Source organism: Myotis davidii, unplaced genomic scaffold (genome assembly GCF_000327345.1).
Source record: "Myotis davidii unplaced genomic scaffold, ASM32734v1 scaffold221, whole genome shotgun sequence".
NCBI lineage: Eukaryota > Metazoa > Chordata > Mammalia > Chiroptera > Vespertilionidae > Myotis > Myotis davidii.
In genome coordinates, this window is record NW_006293349.1 from 6661034 (window position 1) to 6680808 (window position 19775).

General features: G+C 36.9%; 1 protein-coding gene across 2 annotated transcripts; it reads right to left on the reverse strand.

The window, feature by feature from the left end:
- Positions 1-651: 651 nt before the first annotated feature.
- Positions 652-19646, reverse strand: STK17B (serine/threonine kinase 17b). 2 transcript variants are annotated; one of them, XM_015566099.1, is made up of 7 exons: positions 17613-18390; positions 13166-13378; positions 9484-9628; positions 8253-8379; positions 6691-6739; positions 5394-5573; positions 652-4006 (listed from the first exon to the last, which is right to left on the reverse strand). In XM_015566099.1, the coding sequence occupies exons 1-7, from the start codon at positions 17663-17665 to the stop codon at positions 3724-3726; spliced, it is 1050 nt and encodes a 349-aa protein (XP_015421585.1). In that variant the 5' UTR covers positions 17666-18390; the 3' UTR covers positions 652-3723. The 2 variants fall into 2 exon arrangements, with proteins under 2 accessions (XP_015421585.1, XP_006767140.1); XM_006767077.2 differs by lacking the exon at positions 17613-18390 and adding an exon at positions 19238-19646 and having other exon boundaries at positions 3436-4006.
- Positions 19647-19775: the final 129 nt, after the last annotated feature.

Genomic DNA, 19775 nt, shown 5'->3' on the forward strand with positions numbered 1-19775 from the left:
TCTTCTCATTATACTTCATACTTCTTACATGATTTAGCATATACAATTGGCCCTCCTTATTCAGATTCCTTATTTGCAAACTCACCTGCTTGCTAAAATGTGTGTGTAACCCCAGAATCAACATGCATGGTGCTTTCAGTCATTTGCTAACACGTTCATGTGGTGAAAAAGTGGAGTTGCCCGATACACTTGTTCCCAGCTAAGGTTGAACAAGGTGACCCTGCCTTCTTAGTTCTCGTACTGGAAGACAAGTGTCCTCTTTGTGGTCTAATTCATGTCATGTTTTCTACATTTTTGTTGGTGATTTTACTGTTTAAAAACACTTCATAGTTCAGAAGTGTTATACATGTAGTGTTCCTATGCACAAGGGCTTATGGAAAAAAATACACGAATCAGATTAGCTTCATTCAGGCATGAGTTCTAGTGCCGTTAGCTATGGGTTCAATGTTAATGATCAACTATTAAATAAGGTCTCTGTAAACAGAAACGCACATAAAACAAGGTTATATATTGCTCAGTGAACGAAAATGTTATGAAGAGCTTTCAGGAACCTAACCCTGTATTTCTCCTAGAAGCAGTGTTTCGGGATTCACTGTTTATGGGGAATTCATAGAATATAACTACCGTAAATAAAGGGAACTGACAACCAGGTTATAAACTTCTTGAAAATTCCTTTATTCATTAAAAAAATTTTAAACTGAGAAAATAAACAGTTCAACCATTTGTGGTGACTCAGAATTCCTTATTTGTCTTTATAGTAATGTAGTACTCTGCCATTCACTGACATTTCCTTAAAGTATCTATTATTACTAAAGAATAGACCTTGTTCACAAATATGTGTGACTTTTCCAAAAGACAAGATCTAATAAACACGTCTGCATTGGGAAAGAAGTTCAAAGATGATGTGGGTCAAAGGCTAGAGCCTCCAGGCAAGGTCTGCTTTTATGAATAATACATTTAGAAATACTTTAGAACAAAAGACAACCACAAATGTAAACAAAAGTGCCTTATAATTTTTAACCAAACGGATCATTAAGCTGATGTAACAAGTTTTGTTACTGAAGGTTTCATAACAATGTCATTCAATATGCCTCAAGCAACATGAATATCTAATGAAAGCTAAGTTGGAGGGCAGTTGTAATTGGTGTGAAATTTACAATTAAAGTTTTTTAAACTTTCATAAAAGTATAAACTGGTAATTTCCCAAACTGGAAGTTGAATAAATTTTAATACAATTTGAAATTAAAGAATAATTGTTTACACAACATTGAATAAGGATGTTCCCAAGTCAGATATCAAACTGAAAATTCAAAATAGAGGAAATGTAAACAGTTATAAAATACCAACATTTATTACTGTTGCTTAGAGCAGGCTATTCAAAGTATGGCCCATGAACTATCTGCAACCAATACCAAAAGACCGAGCTCGTGCTAGATGATAACCAGTTCTAGCACTAACCAGCTGCTACAGCAACAAGGCTTTCTTGATGAAGGAAGCTATGTGTTGATTTAGCCTCCGGCACAGGCACCTTGTCTCATCACAATCTATGAACAGGCCCTGTTGGGCTTCTTTAAAGGGCCATGACAACTTTCTGTCCTCAGAGTTAGGTTAACTTTGTGTGGGGGAAAAAAGTTAAATGGCAATTATAACTGTCATCTATTCTACTACTTTTTAATCCCACCTCTCTAGGGATCTGATCCAAGAGGAAAATTAAATTCTATAAATTCATCAGTTTCACACTACTCTTCAGATGTGTTTTCAGGCATCCGTTCACCTCACAGGGGCTCTAGATTCCTGCTTCAGTCAGATACATCATCTGCTTTTCATATACTTTCAATCTTGGGAGAAGAAAAAATAAAAATTGAGTCATTTGTTAATAACTTCTCTCTAAAGATTGCTTTACTTTATTTTTACATTTCAATTAGTAAAAATATTTAAATTCACCCTTATGAAAAAAATCGAATACTGTTTATGTGCAACCACTGGTTGTTTTTTATTTGTTGTTTTTTTAATAATAGAAATTGTTAGGAAAAAAGGTCTGGAAATTTACAACTCTGTGTATTCTATTAACTAAGAGGAAGTATATAAAGTATTTTAATATTCCTAAGAGTTAAAGAAAGCTAGTATAAAATATATTTTAAGAACTAGCTTATAATTCAAAATTCTAACATTTGATTTTTTTTTTTAGTATGGCACAATTTCTCTGGAAATTAAATATATAATATGGTCTTTTGTAAAAGTAATCACTTTCTCTTTTTCCAATGGCTTACTAAGCTTTACCTGAATTACCTTAATACTGAAGGCAAATAAATGGACAATCAACAATTCAGAAAAAAACTCATCAGTTTTGCATATACAAGAACCCAGTTTAGCTTCCACAATGACTAGTTTATTGACCCAACAAACTGCTTCTTAAAGAATTTATATGTATATTCATATGTCATAAGACAAGAGCTCCTTTGGCACCTGAGTTGAGCATATCAGAGTGAAGAATGCCTAGACAAAGTTGTCTAAAGACTATATTTTCTATATACATATATACATATACCTGTACATATATATACACACACAAATAGAAACAACTTTCCTTCAGGAAATGCTGGGGATATAAAGATTACAATGACCTTAACATGACAGTATAATAGACTTTTGAATAATCACCAGGTGCAAAGTCATCAAAGATCACCCCAGGAGTGAACTTGCCCCGCTGGGACCGCACATAGTCCCAGCCCTGAGCACACGTCCTGCTGTCCCAGGGACTTACTGGCACTGGTCCCACCAGAAGACCGGAGGGCCCCTCTGCAGGGGGCCTTCCGGGAGCAACACCACCACTAGGAATTGACGCGGGAACTTCAGGAGAGCTTGATGGCATGGTGTTTTATGACACATCTACCTTGTGACTCTGGCACTGTGTTCACAGTCCTACTGGTGCTGTGACTTTTTGAATGCTCACTTTTAGAACTCTGAATGCCTGGCTCATATCTCAAGACTTAGAAGACATCTAGAATTCTCTAAGTCACCTAAGTCTGTCAGCATTTTCTCCTAACTCAATTAATAAAGGTGTTTGGCCGACTAAAATTGGAGCGCACTCAGTTTTCCCGAAGTATCTTCTACTCTAGAAATTCTGGAAGATGAAATCCTCTACCCTTGTAAACAGTATTTTCCATTTGTCAGGTCCAATCACAACTGAAGAAGACTGAGAGTTAAAATGCCATGCCACCCTTTCCTCTGCTCTAACTCGTACATAACATCCCCGCTCTGGTGTGTAATCCCCCTTTGCTCTGGGTAAAGGACCTCTCTCATAGAGCACACTACATACAATGAGAATCTTAGGTAATTTCAAAATAGCCATCAAAACATCTTCAAATATAAAATATCTCTTCATTATTTTCAGTTTACATCAACCATAATATAACTCAAATCACTTTTTTCCCCTGGTATATAAAACATTTTGATAAATCAAAATGAACTTAAATTATTCCAATGCACACTTTTATTTTTGGCTATATATTTAAGTCTTTTCTTCTCTGCATAGTGGTATCTCAGGATAGGAAATGAAATTATGCTAGTAACTAACGACATTTTAAACAATTTCCTAAATCCTCCTATGCAAAAGTGCATGTACAATATAAACAAGCCATATATAAAGCTACAGACCACAGTCACACACTGGAGTGGATTTCAAATGCCAAGTTCAGTCCACAGGAGTCAGAGAGAAGAGTGCTAACAGAGCACATCTGAAACCAGTTCATGGGGGCTGGGCAATGAGTCATCAAAGCGGAATCTTTTGGAAACCACACTGCTATCCTCTGGGATGTTCTCTTTGTCTTCTCGATCCTCACAGGTGCCATTACAGGAGGATTTCAGAGTCTTGTCTTCAGAGGACCTTGTCGTGTGATCCTGATCTTGAGGGGGACTGGACATTTCTTCGGGGAGAAACAAGTTTCCAAAATCCCATTGCTGTAGCCAAGAATGAGTGAGGCAGATCTCTGCTGTTGGTCTTTTCCTTTGAGAGAAAACACCACGGAAAAATTAAGAACTAAATAGCAGTTTGGAAATGTCTGCAGTTCAGTGTATCATCAAGTTACGTGTTATAAATATGAAAATAACACATACCCACAGCACAGAAGGGAGTAAGAATAGGAACCCTGGAGAACCTAGCAATCTCTTTCATTCTGACATGTGCCAAAAATTCAATTTATCATGGAGCTTACAGATGAAACTAGTCAAAAAGCTTGAGAATGGATGTTATCCTCACAAATGAAAATTAGTGAAATTATAAAGTCTCTTGGGTTTATAGACCCTTTAAATGAAAATATATGTAAGTGATTTATAATATCTAATATTATTGTTACTGCTAAGTCTTCAAAACAAAAGCTGCTCTTCAATAATGCTCACCTAGCATTTTGAGTTTTTAAACTTTGTTTTCTATTACAAAAGTAACGTAGTCAAATATCACAATATTTCAAAAGTAAGAAAAACACCTATCTAGCCCAGAGCTTCAACCTTCACACAAACACATTACCCTTAACACCTGCTTCCTTTCTTTGCCTTCATGTTCATTTTTTTCTAACTATAAAAAAATTAATGTGGTCATTATAGAAATTTTAGAACCTAGGTAAAAGAATATTGAAGCAAATAAAAACTGCCTATAACCAGAAACAAACAGCAGTGGTACTATTTCAACTGTCACATCCAAAATACAGCCAGTGAGAGCCTGTTTGGGCCAATAAAATAATTAACAAACCTACGAGGTTTCTTTCTTAAACAGATAGGAGGCTGAGTCCTCCTGAGAGTAAATAATGACCAGAGAGAAACGTCCTGACAAGTAGTAACACCAGGCACTAGGCCACAGCCTCTGCATTAAGGCCAGCCAGGCCCTTTCACGTAAACACTGCTGACCCTGGCAGACAAAAGGGAGGTCGGCTTTTTCTTTTCCTGCCTTGAAGTTGCCAATGAGTGAGGTCAGAGTCCTAAGCCACAGTTTCAAGTCCCTTCTTTCGTAGGTGGTCAAAGGGCACCCGATGATCCTTAAAGATCTGACCATCAGGCGTTTGCACTTGCTACATAACTGTGATCATTTAACTACAAATCAACCAGCTGTGTGTATTGTAAACCTTCTATTTCTAATTATTTTAGGGAATTTCAGGAATTAATGGCAGGTTGAGAGAAAAAGAACCCATATCTTCCCTTCACTCCAAAATTTCCTGTTCTGTATTTTATATTTTCCATGTTTGAAATTATGAATTTGTTACTTAACGATCTCTCATACCACCTCTTTCCCCATTTTACCCAAGAGCTTACTTATTAGTGTTACAGTTTTAGAATGTATGTTTCTTAATAAACATAAATTATTTATTTCATAATAGTAAACAGATTAATGTCTTACTTACTCTGGATTTTTTACTAAAAGACTCTGGATAAAGTCTGTGGCCAGCTGTGAAACTGATGAGAAAGTTTCCTCTGAATAATCTACATTAACTTGAGATATATTGAGGTATGTTTCTTGATTATCTTCTCCCACAAATGGGGATGTATGAGTTACTAACATATAGGCTATGATACCAATATTCCTGAAAAACAAAAAAGGGAGAAGAGGAATTTTAAATGTGTTAATATTAAAACATTCATATAAAGTAAAATTGATACTCAACATATATATTCCTGTTCTCAACTTTACAGTTAAACTACAGACTTAAATTGTTTTCCTAAGTTCCTATATTATTAAAACTAAAATAATAATCTCAAAGTCTGCCTCACAGAAAAAGAATATGGGGGAAGTGCACATGTGTATGTAGTTATAAATACATGAAATATATATCATTATACCTCCAGTCTGCCCTTCACACAAACACTTGTTACCAAGTACACAAAGCCATGCAAAAAGCAGCATTTTCCAAATGGTGTCCAATGACACAGTAATGATCTGTGAGACATAAACAGGGCTTTTGTGCAAATAGAGTCTGCAAGTTTGGCAAAGCATGAAGTTGGGCGGGTAGATTTTTTTTTACTACAAAACTTTTCAGAGCCTAAAATAAGTTAATGACAAGTCTTGTGCTCAGGAGTCAAAAAAAGAGAATACGGACAGTATGTTTCACTCACTCATTCAGTCACAGGGCCCTTTTTCCTCGGCAAACCCATTACAGCTCCGTGAACCCAAATCTTCCCTCAACTCTTCCACGTGGCCTGTAGTCAGAGCCAACAGCGGTCCCAACTACAGCCACATAATCAACTCCAGGTCTGCTCCCGGTCCTCTGGGCTAGCCACAGAGCTCGGTGCACCCTCGTTCAGGAGAGCATATCTTTTATGATATGCCCCCAGAACACTACCCTTCTGCACTGACCTGACCTCCTTCTTGTGCTCAGTTCTAGGCCTAGATCAGATGCCCCCCACCTGGTGCGTGTCTGCTGCTTCCTCACGCTCAGTAAACAGCATTTCACCGTTATGACAGAACATGGAGCATGTTCCTTTACTACATCTCGTCTTCCTCCTGTTTATTTCTGTAGCTCTGGTTCAGAGCCGAAGTGCTACTTAAAAAGAACGGGTAAACACTTTCCTGTGGCATAACAATGACACTTGAGTAAAACCTTTTCAAAAAAGCCTTATTATTTATATTTAGAATCAAAGAACCCTAGAATATACACTACCCAACTTTTAATAAAGGCATTTAGGTAACTAATAAAATCTTACCACATATCTGTAGCTGTGGTAATAGGATCATAATTCAGGATTTCTGGAGCTGAAAGGGAAAATATAATTCAAAATTCAATACTGACAAATTTAAAATCATGACAATTACTTTACATTAAGTTAAACTGGATTTAATTTTTAAGAACTACTAATATAAGATCAATCGAAATTAACATCACATTAATTATCCTGTGACTGGACATTTAAAAATATCTAATGTTAAGCAAATTATGTAACCACATAATTCAAAAGCCCCAATAATGTTCTTTGGTGTAACTGGTAGCTACATATATATTTTTTAATCATTTAGGTTAATCCCAGAAAAAATAATTATGAAGAAGTAAAGAGTTAGAAGTTAGAATCTTCTTAAAATCTTATTTTACTACTCTTGGGAATTAGTTTGGGTTATTTCATTAGACTAATTTAAGCTTTCCTTTTCAGGGTAATAGCATCACATGCATCGTACAATGACACGAGGAGCAAATTGTGCTTCCTGGATGTGCTCTAGATTTACAAGTAGATTGCATATCCCTAATTTCCTGCACAATTAATTTCCCACTGTCTCTTTCCCTGCCAAACTTTCAAACATTACCATACATTTCAAATTAGTAGAGTAAAAACTCAGATTTATGCTTGAATAATAACTGCTTGGTTTCACTGTATGGTTTCCTAACTTCTCCAAGAAGAATTGTTTCTAAAGCCTAGCAGTGTTGGTAATAGAGCCTTTGAGACCTACATATTGTCAGCTGTCACTGCAGCTCCTACAACCTCTTCGTATACTTCTGGAGCTGTGTTGTCTAGAATTACAATAACTCATTCTAGGGCACTAGTGTCTCTACTAAGTTAGTCATGTGCTGCGTTCCTCACTTAGGGAACGTCAGCTGCCTGCTGTGAGCAGCACCTGCTCTGCTTAGTTCAATGCCTGCTTAGGGACAGCAATACACGCAGAAACAAATGCGTATAGACAGATTACTACTATAAATTTAAAACTTCACATTTACATGCTGCCTCATATGCCTTAAAAACCTTCATAGTCTAATCGATTGATCTAGTACAATGTCATTAGATTATCTAGTCATATATTTTTTTGTCACACTTCTTTAAAGGATTCTTTAAAATCCTTTTACAGACTGAGGCAAAATCTCACATTTTAAAGCAGCACCAACAAACAACAAGGAGTCCTGCTACCAATTCCTGCGAACTGAAGGTATCTGTATTGTCAACAGCATTAGAGCTGAGACAGGACAGAAGGAGAAGTGATGTCTACCCAACAGCCCGGCCTCAAGGGCAGTGACGGCCCACTTGATCTGTTTTCCTCTATTTCCTGCTCCCTAACTTTCTTTTTACCCACACATTAAACTTTTGAACTTATATGAATAATATGGTGTGAATTGTTATGAATGTCTCAATCCTATATTCATTACAGTTCATTCAAGTGTGTCATAACCAAAATACCTGAACCAAATATATCCTGAAATTAGATGCTCTAAAATATATAACGTAGAGGCGTAATTTAGTTAATAAATTTCAAAATAGTGTAGAAAATAAGAGAAAATTCTTACCTAAGTATTCAGGTGTCCCCATGATTTCCCGAAGTTCACATGCATTTCCTAGTTTTCGAGACATTCCAAAATCTACAATTTTTATGTCCCCAAGAGGGTATATGCTGCTCAATAATATATTCTGTGGCTAATAAAGCACAACAAAAATATGATCAGTAATATACAGCAATAAAACACTACTAGTCTCTGATCAGAGGTAAATTAAGTGGAACATACTACTTATATATTTCATATGAGTCATACATGAAACATTTGCTAAACTATTTAGAAGGAGCTATAGATTCAATGATAAAGTAAAAAATTCACTCAGAGGATTCTTGGTTTGGGGAAAAAGATGGATACATAGATTGATTAACTGATTATGAGCTAGAGAATACTCAGTAATAACGACTACTTAATTCTGCCCATATTAAACCCAAGAAGACTCTGCAGCAGAGAAGATGCTTAAGCTGAATCCTAACGGATGGATACACAGGACATGCCAGTTAGAGAGGTGCCCTGGGGAATCGCATGAACGAAGGCTTGAGGGAATGAAGTACATCCATTTCCAGAAACAGAAAACGGTTCAGTAGAGTGTGACGGCCCTGGGTCTGACTGTAGGTTAGACAGTAAGCTGCATGGGAAAGTCTATGGAAGGGAAATTATGCAGAAGGAAAGAGTACAATATCAAAAAATAAGATGCAGATGGATTCCAATGTGAAGGTCCTTCAGTAGCTGGGGCGGAAGGATAAAGAGAAAGAATAGGGCCATGAGAGGCTGAAGTGGTGACAGGGCTTGGGAAAGGGGCCTGGATGTTCTGGGGGGAGGGAGGGCAGAGGAGCAAAAGACTGAAAACCTCAAGAGAAAGATGAGCATGAGGGAGCAAAGGAATGAGGACAAGGAGGAAGTTACCTTCAGGGATGGTCAGAACTGAGTATGTTAGAGGGAGGCGGTTTATAAACAGAAGATCCAGGACGTAAGAGTAAGGTGGCGTGGGGTGCTTTAAGGCTGAGAACGTGGAGAACTGATGGTTTAAGAGCCAAGTGATGACTGTGAGCTGCTCACACATGCAGGCCTCTCCTCTCGGCCAACACAAGCTTAAGTCCATGCCGCACAAGGGAAACAGAGCACACCAGTGCCGCCTGGACCGCAGATCTGACTGCTGCTTCCTGCCAACCCAGCCTGCCACTGTGCAAACCCAGAGCAAAGAAGGAACGAGTGTAGCGGTGCTTACAATTGCATCTTACATTACCTTTAAATCAAGGTGCACAATGTTATTCTGATGCAGATAATAAACTCCTTCAAGTATTTGTTTGATGAGTCTGATAATGTCACTTTCAGAGACCATTTCCGCCAGCTCAGGTAAACACAGGTTGAAAATTTCTCCACCTGCAGCACTGACATAAAATTCAGATAATAGAAACTTGAAAAATCATTGACCTAATATGATGCTTTTAAATACTGTATCCCTGTTAAGTAAAAGACACACAGCCATCTACATTTTAGTCTCCAAATACACATTTAGAGTAGAAGAAGGGCGTGGGAGGGATCTTTAAGGAATAAAGTAGATGACAGGAATATTTCAAATTACGGATGCTAATATTTGGATATTTAACAAATAAAATTAAATTGCATTATAATTCAATAATAACTGCCTTAACTGCAATAAAAAGAATAGCTGACACTAGCAGCTCAGTTCTGCTGCCCCTCCATTTTACTCATTTTTATTTAACTACAAATATCACCTATTCTGACCTTCATGACAACCTTGTGAGGTAGGTGGCTATTACTTCCATTTTACAGATGAAGAACCAAGTTCAACGAGGATAGAGCAACTTGTACATAGTCATATAGTAAATGGAGGAACCAGAATCTCAATCTGTATAAAATGGGTGAGAATCAATATTCTTCACCAATATCCTGTTTGGCAGCTTCACAAAGAATATTTGGGGCCAGAACCCAGGTCTTTTATTTATATGTATGTATGTATGTATGTATTTTTAAAGAATTGAACAGCCAAAGAATGCTGACAAAGGCATAGTGAAAAATCCCTATGTCTGGTATCAAACAATTAAAATCCTAAATCTGCTATTTGAAGCAATATAATTTAGGGCCAGTCACTTATTTGAGCTTCCCATCCGTAAAATAGAGCTATCACAACAAAACAGATTTTATTTTTTGAGGACTAACTCTAAATAATAAGATAAAAAGGTCTCAGTCAGAACATCATGCAAAAAAAATCTAGATGTTAGTCATCAAATTTATTTATTTATTTATTTATTTTTTTTTTTTTTTACAAAAACAACACAAATTTATTTTACAGTTCCAGAGGTGAGAAGTCTGATGTAGGTCGTCTCATCGAGCTTAAATCAGAGTGTGGGCATGGCTAGATTCTTTCTGGAGGGTTCTAGAGAAGAGCCTGTTTTGTTGCCTTTTCTAGCTTCTGGAGACTGCCCATGTTCCTGGCCTCATGTCCCCCTTCCATTTTTAAAGCCAGCAATGCCTAGTCAAGTCTTTTCTCCCCGGCCTTCCCGATGCAGTTTGACACTCTGTTTGAGGCAGCTCTGCCTCTGTATCTATTATTGTTCAAAAGTTTATAATGGTCTCAATTATCCATGAATAAGTGAGATCATGTGGTATTTTTCTTTCATTGACTGGCTTATTTCACTTAGCATAATGCTCTCCAGTTCCATCCATGCCGTTGCAAGTTAGTCATCAAATTTAAAAGGTATGTTTGGGAATATCTCAAGTAAAGCATATTCTATGTAATAAAACAGGAACTCACTCACTCTAGGAACCACTATTTTTATTTCTTTGGCTCACTGCTATATCCATAGCATTGAGAACAGTGTCTGACATGTAGAAGTGTTTGTTGAATGAATGAATGCATGGATGGATGGATGGATGATGGAATAGGCAGTCATGCTTCAGAGCAGCTGAAACTGAAATTCAGAAATCTCAGTGACTGCCAAGAAGAAGAGCAAGTCATAATGTATTAGGAGCCATAAGAAAAAAATCAATGGCTGTCACAAATTTGAGTCTCACACTGAAAGTCAGGGGACTGACCCTTCACACTGCTGATGTAACTCAGAGTCGAGCCGTCCACACCGAGTGTGCCAGCAACCAGGTGCCCGCGGGCAGAAGCCGCAGGGCCAAGCTGCTTTGCATTTTGTTTGAGAGTCCAAAGAACCCCGTGGGGCAGCTGGTAGGGAGCACATGTGAAGCTCTGATCACATGTACCTCATACCTCAGCTCCCAACCCTCTGCATCTCTCAGCATATTGATGAGAAAGTAACTTTGATATCTGTCTTAACTTTATCATGGTAAAGACAATCTGAGTAGGAGACATTTAGTTTGCTTTAAAATGTCTAGCAGTGAACTCCACTCTGTGCACTCCTGTAAAGACACTGCACATAACTCGAATGCGATGGTAAGTGCATGCGCCCATTTCTCCTACTGTAACATAATGACACACACTGAAAAGCATTGCCCCAACTCCAGTGGGTTGCTGCATGAAGTTAGATAAGCCATGTCAAGTACCGAATACAACAGATGTTGTAAGGATCAACGCAGATCATCACAGTGTCTGACACATGACAAATACTAAATACATATTCGCTATTATTATAATGAGCAACAAATACCAGTTCCACACCTAACCAACATCCAGCATTTCTGGATGTGGGGCTTCTTCATGATTATGAAGGCAATTTTCAAAAGTCTTCGCTAAATTAAAATTCAGTTTTAGAAACACTGCATCATACATATAGAAGTATATGTAATATATTCTTAAGTGAACAAAAAGGTTACAATAGAGAATGCCCAATAGATCACAATTTGTTTCTAAAGGTAAATGTGCATAGACTGGAAAATAAGAATGATTTTTAAATATAGGAATATGCCATAAAAGTAAACATAGTTTACATATGATATCCATTTTCTATATCTTCTAAATTTAACACAATAGGCAATTACTTTTGTAACCATGGAAACTATCCTACCAGTTTTTTGTTTGCTTATTTTAGTAACAAGGTCAAACAAATACTATGACTGTCAGCCTATCAGATTGTCTCTTCCTTTCAATTTGGCAAGCTGACCAATGTCTGTTGTAGGACTACCATTTTCCCCACAAAAGAGATACTCAGGTGGATCTACAGATATAGAAAGTGAGCCAGAGTTAAGAGGAAAGAAAAAAAAAAAACTTAAGCAGATTACAGAAGTTCACAGAAACTGGGTAAATACTTTGGCATGTAAAGGAAACTATCAAGACACCCACCAATTTTAAATGCTTCAGTTAAAAATGGCAAGATGTCAACAATCGGTGAATCAAGCTGAAAAGTAGTTATTCTTTCAACTTCTTTGTAGATTTGAAGTTTAAGTCCTAATATGTCAAAACTTTTGAAGCATTTTATTGTTGCCATTTAGATCAGCGGTCGCCAACTGGTGGTCCGTGAGGTCCGAATGGTTGGCAACCGCTGACTTAGATGATTGAAAAAAGAGGATTTTTATGAAAGCTGACGATGCTCCTTTGTATATTCATCCTCCAAGCCTAGAATTCCATCACTGTTTTGGAAAAATGTCAGCTACTTTTCACGTAGTCAAACATGCAGATGCCATGTAAGTAGATAACTTTGTAAAGGTCAGCTGAAGAATCTGACACATGTAGTACTAACAAAACTGCGTGAACAATGAAATCATATTGGTAGTAGCCTAGGCTCTTCTGCTACTTGGTTTTAGTGTCTGTGGGGCTGTACTCTTGGCCTTGTGAAAGTAGATGGATATAAAGTACCATGTTTCTAATATCTCATCAACAGGAATGCTCACAAGATCCTGTCATACCTTTATCATTCTTGTCCTGACATTTCAAGTCACCCTATCCCACCAATGAAGGAGGTACTATAAATTTACTTAAATTTACTAGAGTGTATACTTACTATTCCAATACCAAAATGATTTCGCTTGTGTTTTCATAGACTTCATGGAGATTGATCACATGGGGACAGGACCTTGCCAACTCAAGCACAGCAATCTCGTGCAGGATCTCCGCGCGGCAATCCTGTCCTCTTCTGCGCTTTTTTAGGAATTTTGCGGCATATTCTTGGCCAGTTGATTTTGATATGCACTGTCTAACCACAGCAAATTTTCCCCTGGGAAGAAATGACAAGCAATTCTAACTTTTCCATAAAGAACAGTATTAGTACAAGACAAATACTGCTATACCTCCAACTTAGAATCAACCTTTTCAAAAAATCATGCCATGAAATTTATCATTTTTCTCTTAAACTGCTGCATGTACTTTTATAAAATGTACAGTATTACCACATAAAAACAAGAAGGGCAAATGTCGCAATAGGATGACGGAACTACATTTGTTCTTCCCTATTAATATATACATGATCATTGTACACCAACTCCATGCCATACTCTCCACATAAATTACTGTTTAGCCCTAGCCGGTTTGGTTCAGTGGATAAAGCGTCAGCCTGCAGACTGGAGAGTCCCAGGTTCAATTCCCGGTCAGGGCACATGCCTGGGTTGTGGGCTCGATCCCCAGTAGGGGGTGTGCAGGAGGCAGCCAATCAATAATTCTCACTCATCATTAATGTTTCTATCTCTCTCTCCCTCTCCCATCCTCTCCGAAAGCAATAAAAATATATACTTTAAAAAAATACTGTTTAATATCACACAATCCTACCGTAAATGCTACTCCTGCTTTGCAGGCTCCAGAGAGGCTATGTATCTTGAGCTATTTCCAAAGACCACGCCCTTAATAGCTTTAACTCTATCAAAAAGGCTTTCCTTCAAATACAAAAAATTAAGACGAACGCAAAAATTCATACCTGACACTTAATTTTATTAGTGTAATCACTTTGCCTTTCAACACCACTTTTAACAAGCTTTGAAGCTTCCTATCACAATTTGTCAGTTGTATTACCAGTAAATCTCTTAGTATTGCTCAGTAGTCTATGAAGCCTGTAACAGATGTCAAAGGTATGTATATATGTCCTTTGGAGAGAACTAAACACAGTTCACCTTCTACTAAGAAATTAATGGTTATCAACAGCTATGTACAAATACACCCATTACCGTCAAGTATGTCATTTTAGGAGTAAGTATGTGTTTAGCTCTCTCCAATAAATGCTCAGCATCTCAGCCAAAATTTAAAGACAGAGGCAAATTGTATATTCTCAGCCTATAGTTGCTCAAAATCTAGTTTCCCAAAGACCTGATGTTATTTTGAGTAATACTACTTGAGACTAATAAAAGCTACAAACTGCCTATCCAGAAAAATGTACATGTGCCCTTAAGTAGCACGTTTTACACAGTTTCAGAGGGGTTTCAGAGTTCCAAGCCCATTCATACAACTTCTAAGCCTGAGGACAACAAATCCAAAATTAAGGAACTCTATCCTAAGGTTCAAATTACTCTCTAGATACCAACAGATCAAGTGTAAATAAAGGATCTGCAGAGAGTAACCTCTGCCCCACCACTCCTCTTGCCCCAGGGTCCCTTCCACATACTTCTAACATGGCATACCAGGTGCTTCTCAAGGAAAGTTTTTTAATTCATTTGGTATTTGGGTTTGGGGTGGGGCCAAAATATATTGTTTGATTCTATTTTACTTACTGTTCTCAAGGACCAGGATGACAAAGATTCCTACTCTTTATTTCCCAAATTTCCTCCAAATTGATGCCAATGAAATACACTGGAAATCACACTGAAAAACTATAGCTACTAATGCCAAAAAAGTAACCAAGCTATAATTTGCCTCCTCTACATTTATCAAGATATAAATCAACTCAGTAAGTCTGCATGGACAAACCTGATTCTTTGAAAGAACTTTTCATTTATTATTTGAGGATGCTTAATTTTAACTACAAGGTATTTTCTTACTGTATGCAAAGAAATACAAATTGATGCATTTCAATGAACACACAAAAAAGTTAATAATTTCCTTAGTTTTCTTTCAAACCACTGGTATTTTATACCAAATAAACTGAGTCGGACTAAGATTAAATGACTCATGAAAGGTCATATATGGGATTGGAGTGCCAAGAGTTACACTGTGGAATGTGAATCCCTGGCTTTCTGCTCTAACCACCACAAAACAATTCCTCCTTTTAAGACAGCTGTTTTTTAATAAGTGCAACTCACGCACTTCTGCCAATTCTTTCTTAGATTTAGAAACAAAATTTATCTAAAACAGAAAGGGAATTTTAAGTTTTATGAAGAAATCCACTCTGTAAAACTTAGGAATCAGAAATAGTAGGCCGAGAAAATTGTCCACATATTTTATAGCACTAATTGTAACAATTCAGTTCAACTATAATTTTATGAATGTATCAATAAGCCAGGATTTTCTCAGAAACAAAGAGCAAAATTAAGTACTTTTTATCGAATTGTTTCAGGTATTCTAAATATGCTTTCTTAAGCAAGTTTAGTTCTCATTAGAAGCCGTGGTCGGCAAACTGTGGCTCACGAGCCACATGAGGCTCTTTGGCCCCTTGAGTGTGGCTCTTCCTAAGCCTTAGGAGTACTCTCATTAAGTTAATAACAATGTACCTACCTATATAGTTTAAGTGTAAAAAACTTGGCTCTCAAAAGAAATTTCAATCGTTGTACTGTTGATATTTGGCTCTGTTGACTAATGAGTTTGCCGACCACTGGTCTAGAGCAAAGGTGACCAAATATTGATAATTATTTATTTGCCAATGTTCACCACTAAGTAAAAGCCCAGTGAAGGCAGAGACCCTATGTGTCCTAGTTACTACAGTAATTATAAAATCTCCATTAGCTAACTAACATAACAGAAACTAAGATATCTGTTGAATAAAGCAAAAGTTAAGCCACTACTATAATACCATATATTGTGTTATTTTGAATCCTGTACTTAAAGCATTTATATTTTTAAAGCTTATTTGTGATTCCAATAAAATGTTACTTATATATTCACTACCTTATTTACATACCATTAAATAAGGTTAAGTATTTTTATCATAATTATCAAATGACTTAGGGAAAAAAACAAGTATTTGATTTCTATTCTAAAATGATAATTGCGGTTTAGAATTATCAAAATAAACTTCAATACATAATGTTCCTACATCAACTATAACAAAAACTAAGAAAATTTAAAACCCATACCAAGTATATATAATTAATTCATACCCCAAAAAGGCAAATCTGAAAAGATTTCCCAGCAGTGAAAAGGTCTAGTAGTTACCCTGAGCATTCTAGAACAGACAATAAAATGTGAGAGAAGGGGGAGGGCAACCACAAAGGAAGCTGACGTTTATTTCGGCATCAGCCTCACCCTCTGACCACAGAGGCCTATGAAACTTGCCTCAGTTGGGGGGAGGGTAGAAAAAAACTTAACCAACATGTTAAAAAACAGGAACAACACAAAGAGCTTTGAGAAGAGTCAAAATTGAACTACTAACATTTGCATGTTATTTTAGTTTGTTGAAGAAAATAAATTCTAAAACACTAACATCTTAAGATTAATAAAAAGCAATGGATTTAGAAAGGTAACTTTGTAGTTCACTACATGCCAGAATTATGCATTTAGATATTTCAAAATGTACATGCCTCAGGATAAATAAGATTATAATGCTAATTTCTATTAATTAGGATTATAATCCTAATTAAAATTGGTAATGATATTAAAAGAACTTAGTCCTGGCCTGTGTTTCTCAGTTGCTAGAGCATTGGCCTGCTCCCTGAAGGGTCACGGTTCAATTTCCAGTCAAGGGCACATACCTAGGTTGCAGGTTCTACCCTCAGGCCTCGTAGAGGTACCTGAAGAAGGCAACCAATCTAGGTGTCTCTCTCACATTGATATATCTATCTATCTCTATCTCTCTCTCCCCTTACCCGCCCCCCTCCAGTCTTTTTTAAAAAATGTTCACAATCAATGGAAAAAATATCCTCGAGTGAGGATTAACAACAACAACAAAAGAATTAAGGCAAGTTCTTGGCAGAGGAAATGTGATTTCCAATTTATCAAGGTTTACTAGATATATCAATATTTACTGTAACAATTTTAAAAAATGCTAGGTCTCTTTCATAAAGATATTAGAAATCTGAATGTGTTTCATCAGATTCTACCAAGAGTCTTTGCCCTGAAATGTTAGATTATATCTGATTCAATTTATGCTTTTTATGTTGGCATCTTATTTGTAAAACAATTGAGAAGTATTAATACTGTTCTCTACAAAGTTTAACTTTTCCTCAAAGAAATTTTATAGACTTTCTAGCTCCCAAACGCCCTATTTTGCAAAGTTAATAAATGTTTGTACATTTACTCATTAAAATAGTGACTTAGAAAAGCAGAAAAGAATGACCTTTATTGTGTGTACTGTTCAAGGCATAGTCAGTTACCTGCTCAAAACAGTTTCCAAACATTTTTGCAACAGAAGGAAAATTGTAAACATCTAATCCACCCTCTCATCTTCAAGAAAAGGAAATCACACAACTAAGTAGATCACACTTTAGGTTCAGAGTAAAAATAGGTCAACTGACTTCCAGTTTAATCTGTTTTTACAAAATATACTAACGGATGCCATTGGACACATATCTGACATGGCTGCCAAAAAAAAAAAAAAAGAAAAGAAAGGAAACTCCCAATGGAATCTTAGGCCTCCTCAAATAAAGTTGTTTTCTACTGTAGATGGTAAGATACTGACAATCCTATCCATCCCAAGTCTCCTTATTCTCAGACTAACAATGAAAAACACAAAGTGGTTCAGAAGAAGGCTACTGGAGATGAGGTCATAAGATGAGTGCTTAAGGAAACCGGCAATGCGTAGCCAGAGCCAAATCTCGGAAGGATTTTCACAGGGACATTATAAGCAGCTACGAAAGGAGAACCGTGCCTCCTGCAGATGCGAACAGAGAGAAAGCAGAACCTCGTGTGCCTAGGAAGTGCTCCAAGAAAGGAACAGGCGCTCTCAGGCCGTGAGTTCCCCATCACTGAAGCAGTCAAATTGAGGCTGGGTAAACAGCTTGCTAAGAAAATCATAGGAAAGACTGCTGCACTGCATAAAAAATTGTATTAGGAGATCACTGACCACCAAAGTCCTTCCCATGCCAAGGTTCCATGACTACGCCATGTGAGATAAAAGTAACTCGAAGGAAACTTATGCTTTCCTGTGACAATGCAGAGAAATCATTAAAGATTTAGAGCAAAACAATTTTTTAAAACATTCTGAATAGTAAAGCTTTTTAACAGAAGCCAAAACACTGCCTCCAGAACTAAAATCAAACTGAAGACAGAGGCCGATCACCATTTTCTAACCCTCTGATAACTGTCTTTAAAGCTCAACAGATGCTAAATATATAACTTAAATACCTTGGCTTATCTTTTATAACTTTGATAAGTATTAAAATGACAGCACTAAATGGTCTTATAATCTCAGGTCATTAAGGAATTTTCACCTTGGTTAAGTCAAAACAGATTAGTATTAGTGTAAGTACAGGTTTTACTGATAGAACATACATTCCTTTTTTATACAGAATTCTAATATCAAATATGAGTTAATTTTTTTGTTTAATTTAGGAAAGAAGGGGAGAATCTAAACATTATTTTTTTAAGCCCAAACACAATATCCAGGAATTTTTTATTTGACAAAAACTTACATAGCACTCTACTGTTTTATAAATATTAACTAATGTAGTCCTCACGACCACCATGTAAAATTTATACAATTATCTTCACCCCAATTCTCAGATGAAACTACATCATCAAAAGGGACAGTCATTTACCTGAGGCCACTAGGCTAAGCTGCCTCTTCCCAGGTCCACCTCAGACAACCCAAAGTTAGGGGACAGAGCAGACACCCTAACAGCTCACTAACCCTCCCGTCAGTTAAGACTGGGCCTGTATAGTAACAGATGATGACTTTTCTTTCTAATCACTGTTAAATAACGACTGAGTTTCATATAACTAAAGACACACAAATCCAAATGTGAATTTAAACAGCATACAGATCATACAATTTCCTTACCTTCCTAGCTCTTTAGATGTCAGTGTATAAAAATTATTAAAGTTTTCCATTTTCATTGGAGTTTGAGGAGTTGTAGTTAGCAAGCCTGAAATGCTTCGGCAATCAAATCTTCTCCTCGACATGTTAGATGGCGTCCAGATATGCTTTTCAGTCACTTCTTTTTACCTATTTTTTAAAAAAGAGAAGAGACAGGATATAATTTCAATGTAGCTCAGGGACAAAAGAAGATATCTCAGACAGGATGTGCATTACATTATCAGCTCCAAATATAGCTATAAGACAACCAAAGAGAAGATTTAAAGAGCACATTCTCCCCACCAGGAAAAAGATGCACACACATAAACTGGTATGGTACTTGAACTATGTTACTGACTTCATTCAGAATAAAACTGCTGTTAAAAACAAACAAACAAAACCTGTAGCCCTAGCTGGTTTGGCTCAGTGGATAGAGCATTGGCCTATGGACTGAAGGGTCCCAGGTTCAATTCTGATCAAGGGCACATGCCAGGGATGCAGGCTCAATCCCCAGTAGGGGAGA

Bases quoted from the DNA above. Each gene is read 5' to 3' on its own strand.
- STK17B (XM_006767077.2), bottom strand. From the start codon at position 19,359: ATGTCGAGGAGAAGATTTGATTGCCGAAGCATTTCAGGCTTGCTAACT. The intron at 13,379-19,237 runs GTAAGGAAATTG...ATTTCTTCCCAG, and splicing joins ACATCTAAAGAGCTAGGAAG to GGGAAAATTTGCTGTGGTTA. The intron at 8,380-9,483 runs GTAATGTAAGAT...GTGCTTTATTAG, and splicing joins TTGTGCACCTTGATTTAAAG to CCACAGAATATATTATTGAG.